The 8,652-nt window shown below is 35.4% G+C and overlaps 1 protein-coding gene across 1 annotated transcript; it reads left to right on the plus strand.

Moving 5' to 3' along the window:
- The first annotated feature begins 1,633 nt into the window (after nucleotides 1-1,633).
- LOC141602196 (uncharacterized) lies at nucleotides 1,634-2,692 on the plus strand. Its single transcript, XM_074422503.1, has 3 exons — nucleotides 1,634-2,191; nucleotides 2,463-2,513; nucleotides 2,630-2,692. Exons 1-3 carry the CDS (start codon nucleotides 1,634-1,636, stop codon nucleotides 2,690-2,692), a joined length of 672 nt encoding a protein of 223 aa, XP_074278604.1.
- Nucleotides 2,693-8,652: the final 5,960 nt, after the last annotated feature.

Consider the following 8,652-nt stretch of genomic DNA (forward strand, 5'->3'; position numbering starts at 1 on the left):
ATGATTTTAATGGTTAAAATTGGATTAAATCGAGATTATATAAGCAAAAATAGCTAAATTAATTTTCATGGAATGAAAAAATTATTTTAGGTTGTATTTATATCCTTCACATCAGATGTAAAGTTGGAAAATTGATTAGATTAACTTTTGTATGATTTAGGCATTTTATTTGATAAAACCGATAAATCGCAACTATATTTTTTCTCTAAATTAATTAAAATTTTTTAACCCATAATTTTGACATTTTTAGGGTCATGATAATATTTCAGAATGTTTAAAATTTAAATTTCAAATTTCTAGATTATTGTAATGAAATTTGGAATTATTTCATAATTGTTATGATAAATGGGGTTAAATATGAGCAACAATGTATAACCAAGTTGAATTATTGTCAAATTTTTAGTGGAGACTAATTTTTGAGTCCTAAGACAGTTAGGATAATTTACTTGGCGTTAAATTTAATTTATGTATTATTTAGTGATTTTAATAAGTTAAAAATCACGCATTTCCATAAAAACCGAGCTATATACGATATAATCTAGTAAGGCGATTTGGCGCATTCATTTTACATGGTTGAATACATATATTTTGTTGCATAATTTAGGGATGAATGTCATTTAAATTAATGTAATTTTTGAATTGAATAATGTAATTTGTCTTAGTATGGCCTTAGTTTTTATCGGTATTACCCGTAATGAAAGGGAATATCGATTTGGTTATAATTTTAATGTGATTTCGCATCACCGTTTTGTAATTTAATAGATTTAAATTTTTATTACAAATGTATAATAGGAAATGCTATGTATTTTATTATTATTTTGTAATTCCGGAGTTTCCTAAAGACGGAGCCATTCGGAAAGGAGTTCTGATCAAGACGGTGTTTTTCCCTTAGGAGGCATGTCACATGAAATTCAAGGGACCAAAGGAGTTGGTTTCCGAATATGTAATAGATTATATATTTTGTATTTTAGGAAAGGCCATACTAGGAATTTGTTTTATTTTGCATGTTTTCTTTCCTTATATGTTTGCATACATGCCAAATCGCCATAACATCACATGCATATTTTTTTATCCAATCATCGATCTTGTCAATTATAATTATCGATAGATCACTTATTTAGTTCACTTAAAAGAGATAGATAATAAATTGACAAGACCTTCACATTTTTTAAAATTGAGACTTAGCCTTACCAAATAGTAGGAACTCATGAATCCCAATTTCATTGGGGTACAATATGGTATTGAAGTATTATACCGGGGTTCTTTCTTTTTACGTTGGGTAATAAAATGTTATTACATTTCGAAATTTGGTTGATCTCAACGAAAGTATTAGAAGGGCCGTTGTTTCAATAGGTCCGGGCTAAAGATGAACTTAGTGTAATTTCATCGACCGAGAGTTCTAAGTGTAGAATCGATTAAATGTGTTAACCTACCAAATTATATTAGTAAGGATGTAGAGGGCCCGTTGGCTCAAAACCGAGTTAATATGAATTTGGGTCTTGGAATCATTTATATAATTGGGTGGAGGTCATTATATAAATGCTAAACTTGTCTAGAATATTTACAAGCCTTATTCACGATAAATGTTAATTTTTCCTTCATCTCATATTTTGTAGTCAATTGATTTATCACAATGGCATCCTCTAGCTCGTCCGCACCACCTCTCACTACCGTTTCATGGCTTCGATCCTTTATGGATCGTTGCGAACTCGAAAAGAATGGTTCAAATTTCATCGATTGGGATGTGCAACTTCGCTTAGCCGCGGAAGGTGATGACAAGCTCAAATACCTTACCAAGGCTCATCCCGCTACTCCTAATGCTAGGTCAACAACCGCAGTTAGGGAGGCCTTTGAGACCTACCAAATAGAATCCGCCGCGGTCAAGAATGTCTTGATTTTCTCCATGGAACCCGATCTTGAAAGGAGTGCCATAAAGATGAGCACCGCCTATGAAATCTATACTAGACTTGTGACCATATTTTCACAAGCTCCTAGGATTATTCAATATGAAGCAGCTTCCCAATTCTTTGACCTCAATATCAAAGAAGGACAAAAAGTGAGTCCTCATATGCTCAAAATGATTGAGTATGTTGAGACCCTCAAGTTTCAAGGGGTTGAGATCCCCGAGCAACTCGTGATTGACCGAGTGCTCCATTCCTTAAGCCGAATCAAGGGCTATGTTCAGTTTAGGGTAAACTATAACATTCAAAACTTAAAAACCGATCTCCATGAGTTGCACAAAATGCTTATGCAAGCCGAAAGAGACATGGGGCTTAATGCAAGCATTAGCAAGGATGTGCTCAACATCAATGCAAAGAGTAAGGGAAATTTTAAGAAAAGTTCTAACAAGGGTAAAAAGCCCACTCCCTAAAAAGGTAAGGGGAAAGCTATTGAGAATAGCTCTTCCAAACCCAAAAGGGGAGTCAAATCCGATGATAAGTGCTATTATTGTAATGGCATAGGCCATTGGAAGCGCAATTGCCCCAAATATTTGGAAGACAACAAAGCTGGACGTATGACTCTAGTAGGTAATATTTCTTCCAAAAGTTTATGTTATTGATAGTAATTTTCCAACTCAACTTTGTATTAAGATACTAGTTGTGTTTCTCGCCTTTCTTATTGAATTTAGGGCATGAGAAGAGTGGAAAAGCTAAGCAAGCATGAGGAGTATCTCCAAAGGAAGCTAGAGTAGCCGCCGAATAGATGGAGGCCTATGAACTTGGCTTGGCCTTTCATTTTGAAAATGTCTTCATAATAGTAGTTATTGTTGGGATTCATTAATCTCATTGGTTTACGTATTCAAAGTATGATAGATTAATTTAGTCATAAAATTAAATCGGATCTTATGCATGCAAAACAATTACAAGTATAAGGAGAAAATCAATTCTTACATTGAGTATTTTGGATCAAAGGGCACTAGCAAGTTCACCTTCTTACTAGTTCTTGAGCTTTCCGAAGGTGGAAGAACAAGATTCAAGTGGAGAATCTCTCCCAAGGAATTATACCCAAAGCAACACCCTTAATAATTATAATTAATATGATCAAGTATTAATTAAAATCTAACTTAAACTTGACACAAAAAATGGATTTTGTTCTCTTGTTTTTCGATTAAGAGGAGAGGATTTTATGAGTGTTTCTTTCTATAAAGTATTTCACAAATGTAGAGAGTTGTACATCTTTTCTAACACTAGAAAATTATGTAGTGTAGAGGTGAATAATTATAGAAGAAACCCTTGGCTTCCTCTAGGTAGAAAAAACGGGTGGGGGGTTGGACTTTTGGGAGCCAATGCATGCAAAAGTTGCTCTTCTCAAAAGGTATAGGGTTGCATGGCTATAAACTAGAGTGATCATTGTGTTTTCTATTTAAAATAATCAACACAATTTAAAACCCTAACCCTCCCCATTTCGGTACACCCAACATAAAATGGAAGGTCCATTTTATATTTGTCAATTGTCAATTTTGTCATATGTCACGTGTTACATGTGTAACACCCGTGAATTTCCCCTTTTTGACATTTATAATTTATTTAACCGTTCAATTACCTTATTTTATATTTTTAAATTATTTAATTTAATTAATTCATTTTAAGCCCGATTTTTATGAAAAGAATATTTTAAAGCTTAATTTATATAAAAATACGTATTTTAGTCGTACAATAATAATAGTGACTGTAATAATATTAGTTTCCGTCTCAAGTTAAAATAAACTCGAGACATTTTTTCGTCTAGCTATAGACCGTCACATTTCACCTTGTGCCTACTTTAATCCGGACCAACCATTTATCGACAACACATCACACCCACCTACCCTTTTTCACTCTACTTTTACATTATTATTCTTTTATATCATTATATATTATTATTATTATTATTATTATTATATATTATTATTATTATATAATGTTGTGGTTATGGTTGACCCGTCCCCACCCCCTCTTCCTTTCTTCTTCCTCTTTTCCCTGCGAAAACAAACAACAGCAACAACGAATCTCAGCTGCACCCATTTCCGTCCCGTTCAAACTCCGATCCCGCCTTCGTTTCTCGACCAAATTCGATGATTTTTATACCATTGGCTTCCTCTCTCCGTCCTCATCATTTTAAGGTAATAAAGTCTTGATTTTGTTGAAGTTCGAAAATACCGTCTTAAATGACAACTCGGTTTCTTGTCTTAATCGACTCGTTTTTCCTTCTTTTAAGCTGAAGACTGATGATAGGCTCGTGTTTTGGACATTTTACTCGAAATTCGAGAGCTAAAGGTAACGGTGATAGGTTACTCGACAAAAATGTCGAAATTTCGTCCTATGGGTCGTTTTACATGCTCTTCTGAGATAAAGTTTGGTTCTTTATGCTTTCCTCATATGAATCGTTGAATGTGTCCGGAATAATACTCGACTTGTATGCTCACTTGAGGTATTTTAGTGTCTTGTGCTTTATATGACGAATCCCTGTCTCAATGCGCTCTTATTTGGACTGTTTTGAAACGGATTATGTGGTCTTACAAGACTGTTTTGAGCTTGCTTTATACATGACAATTTCTATCCGGCTATGCATCCAAATGTTCTTCTTTTTCTTTGGAAAGTGGTAATGAATTTGTTTGACGATTTTATTTGCTTTCGGATGCAACTTGACTTGGGTTATACATAGAACATATCTGAGTATTACCAAACTAATAGTGAACCTTAAGACAAGAATATTTATGAAATACGGAGCATTTGTTGGGACTTTGTGAATTGCAAGCACTCAGTTTAGTTAGAAAAGCTATGCACTTTGAATAATTAGGGACATATCATAAACATGTCTTATTGGTTAGAACACTCTATTGTTAACATATGAAAAGCTACTTGTAATGTGCACAATAGTAAGACGCTGCTTCGTATGGGCTGTTTCTGGCGACATTCAGTGGTCAGTATGGTCTATATTGGGTGTGGTTGTCGTGTGTAAGTTATTGAGTTTCCGTCTTAAATAAGTACATGAGCATGTCTTGTTAGTGGAAGGTGAATCCGTCTTGCCATGGTTGTTAAAGGGAATTGCTAAACTCGGGTTTACATGGTTGTCCATTTGTATAAAATGGGTTATTTTCTTGTGTGTATTGTGATGTTACGTCTCACTCATGCTTAGAATTTCCGTCTTAATTTTGGTTCTAAAAATGAGTGCTTGAGTCGGGTTTATGAGAACCCAAAAATTGGGCTTGTCTTGTTTATTTAGTTGGACTTGTCTTGCTTATATAGTTGGGCTTTTCTTGTTTATATAGTTGGACTTGTCTTGTGTATTTAATTTGGCTTGTCTTTTTATTTAGTTGGGCATTTATGCTTCATATTTACGGGCCAACCCAATATGTTAGTGTGGACTTATGAATGACCCCCTTGTTATTGGTTACGTTTATCCCGTAATTTTACATAACGTAAATTATCCATTACTGCTTGTTATATTTTATTTAACCGGCATGAAATATTTATTATAAATAGTCACTCATTAAGGGTCGTATTCTTGATAATGCCCTGTACTGTCTGTTGTGAGAGTCTTGGTCCTATCGGATACTAGGGGTGAGCTATAAGCCCTCTAGTTGCGATATGATCGTCGGGATTGATGTTCCCATCCGTACTCATGGTGAGATGCAAGCCATGAGTATGAATGTGACATTAATGGTCCCGTGTCATATGATGTTTGCATGATCATTCTTACTCTTATTGTGACTCAAGTGTGACGTTTTACATTGTGTGACTACTTGACATTCCTTATTTACCCCTTTCGGACCTTTGGTTACGAGTGTGTGCCATGTTTCCGGATTGGGTTATCTTTCCTCTTTCGGACCTTTGGTTACAAGTGTGTGCCATGTTTCCGGATTGGGTTATCTTTCCTCTTTCGGACCTTTGGTTACGGGTGTGTGCCATGTTTCCGAATTAGGATATCCTTCCGCCTTTCTTCGGACCTTTGGTTACGAGTGTGTGCCATGTTTCCGATTAGAGGTTACTCGACCTTTGGTTACGAGTGTGTGCCATGTTTCGAGTCTTGGATGCGATTGGTATATCGTTTGTCGAATCGGGTGACGTCCATCCCGAGAGTCTGGATCCAGGTTTACACTAGGACCGTATTATGATCGTCGTCCTACCAAGAGGTTGGAGTCTAAATTGTTGTCTTGTGAGTTCATACTAAGTATATGTCTTACACTTGTTGAGTCGGTCAATATGAGTTGGTTGACTTGGTTGCTCCACGCCCTTGATTGCATGTTTATTTTAACATATCATGCATATTCTATTAAGAAAGTATTATGCCTGTCTCATCATGATTTTCATTATATCTTCTTGTCCTTCATTATCTACATGTGATGCATGACTAATATGTTCAATTAAGTGTTTGTTACTTGCATTTCGACATATTGTGGCTGGGAGAACCTTGAGTTAATCCCCACTGACTGTGGCGTTCATGTTTACATGAATGACAGGTGGTGAAGATGCTTACGTGGGGAAGACGTGTGGGCTAGCGAGAACTAAACCCTCGGACCTTAGTTTCTGATTTAGAAACCTTTATTTGTTTATTCGTGGGATATCTTTTCCCCGCTTTCTAGACTTGGGTTGTAATAACCTAAATCTGTCTATCGTAGTACTTGTTTCATTTCGTTTTTGGCACCCGCGTTTTAATCTTTAACTAGTAATCTAAAAGTTTTTAAAATTTCACAAATTTCCGCTTTAATTTATTAGTTGTATTTTCCGCTTTATTGCGGGGTGTCACAGTTGGTATCAGAGCCTATGTTGCTCCCGACGCACACACGTATACCCCGAATTTAATTTGAACTTGACCCTGAATAATGAATGAGAGATGGGTAGACTTAAGGACCTAAGGTGGTAGTCTGTAGTGTGTTTGCTCTTTGTTAGGTTCTAACATGTTTGTTGATTGCCATTTAATATTTGTTGTGTCCTTGGATCAATGACCGTGAGCTTACCTACATGAAGATCAAGATTTGGTGCCTATTGCCGGAAATTGAGGATTTGCTCAACTTTGAAGAATGCTTCTACTCCCTTGAAGATGTTTCTCATTCTTGATGTACCTTGTCTTATTCCTTATCTCTTGTGTTTATTCTTCTTCTAAACTCTCTTTTCTCTTTCCTTGAAAGTTACTCTCGTACTCCTAACTTGTCCTTTGTTCCTTGCTTATCCTCCCTTAACGCCTTTTGATGGTACTCTTTCTTTTGAGGAATGTTGACCTTGGTTGGAAAATTTGACTTTTGAGGAGATTGTTGTGTTTGACCCTTAAACCTGGCTTTGAGAGGATTTGATGTTAGAAAGACTTAGGTAGTGTGATGAGACATACTTGATAGTTCTTATACTTAGATCCTTGATTAAGTGAGTATATTTGATTGGTGGATTCTGTGTGTTAAGTGTGTGTTGCATTGGTTACTAAGGTTATAGAACCTGGCTTTGTTGTTTATGTTTGGGATACTAGTGCTTTGTACTTGACCTAAGGTGGATGAAATTGAATGGTGGATTTGAGGATATAGAATTGACTAAGTAAGTCGAGTTTTTGATTGGCTTCCATAATCACTTTGGACATGAGAGTTTGAAAATGTGTATAACCATATGAGAAAAGCTAATGGTGGGATTAATAGTTGATTTAAGTGAGTGATATTGATTACTACTTGAGGTATGGTATGAGAGTGAGAGTAAGCTACATTGTTGGGAAGTCTAGCGCTTGTTTTAGCAACTAGAAAGGATAATGGTATGGTTGACACTAGTTGGATATGAGTATAGCTTTGTTGGAAACTTTGACCTTAATCTTGTGGAAGTTGTTTCTGGATGTTTGAGGATTTGGAGTGATGAGATCACACTTATAGTGGAGTACCTTGTTTCACGGAATTGCTTAGGATGAAGTAACATGAGTGATTTGAGGAAATCTTTGGAAGCTTTGTGGTTAGGAAGTTTTCGGAACAGTTCAAGACGATGTTGTTGTCTGAGGTTTAAGTACCCGGGGTTTCCTTGTTGTCTAATTCATCCTCTTCTTTGACCATAAGCGTTACCATTAATACCTCTTTTCCTTGCTTCATCATATCCCTTTTGATTAGTTAAGTTGAATCCTTTTTGCATACCGGTATCTATGATGTCTAAGTTACTTTTCTTTTATTCAATTTCTAAGCTTTCAAGCTACCAGTTTTGATTCGGTGTTAAAAGTTTATGTTACTTTTGCAAACCTTACCTATTTTAAAAATATGGAAATGAAAAATTTGATTTAATTCCCTACTTGTTCTTTGAATATAAACTTATTTATTATGATTTTAATTGCTAAACCCGAGATTTCTTTAAAGTTTATCCAATTTCTGTTAACTTTGATCTATTTTTGACTTCTTTGCCAGGTATCATTTTACATTTTCAGGAATTTGATTCCCTTTTGAGTCTAAAAGTGAAACTTTTATCTCCAACCGGGCTTTTGCAAAAGGAATTTTGAAGTAGATTATCTTTTCCTTCGATTTTGACGTTGATCGGATGTTAGAACTCGTTATTAGAGACGTTTAATAACTTGTTCTACGCTTGTCGGCGAATTGATTTTTGTTTTAAAACTGTCTTTGACTTGGAAAGTTAGCGTTCTTGTGTGCACGACAAGAGCAATTTCGTTCCATGGATGAGACTTACACTTTTGAAAACTCGTTAATGTTTTTGAAAG

The sequence above is a fragment of the Silene latifolia genome, chromosome 9 (genome assembly GCF_048544455.1).
Source record: "Silene latifolia isolate original U9 population chromosome 9, ASM4854445v1, whole genome shotgun sequence".
Lineage (NCBI taxonomy): Eukaryota > Viridiplantae > Streptophyta > Magnoliopsida > Caryophyllales > Caryophyllaceae > Silene > Silene latifolia.

What these genes read in the sequence shown, in the direction of transcription:
- LOC141602196 (XM_074422503.1), top strand. Translation starts at nt 1,634, where the DNA reads ATGGCATCCTCTAGCTCGTCCGCACCACCTCTCACTACCGTTTCATGG. An exon ending in AGGGCTATGTTCAGTTTAGG is followed by an intron (nt 2,192 to 2,462) that starts GTAAACTATAAC and finishes GTAATGGCATAG; the next exon opens with GCCATTGGAAGCGCAATTGC. An exon ending in GGAAGACAACAAAGCTGGAC is followed by an intron (nt 2,514 to 2,629) that starts GTATGACTCTAG and finishes TATTGAATTTAG; the next exon opens with GGCATGAGAAGAGTGGAAAA.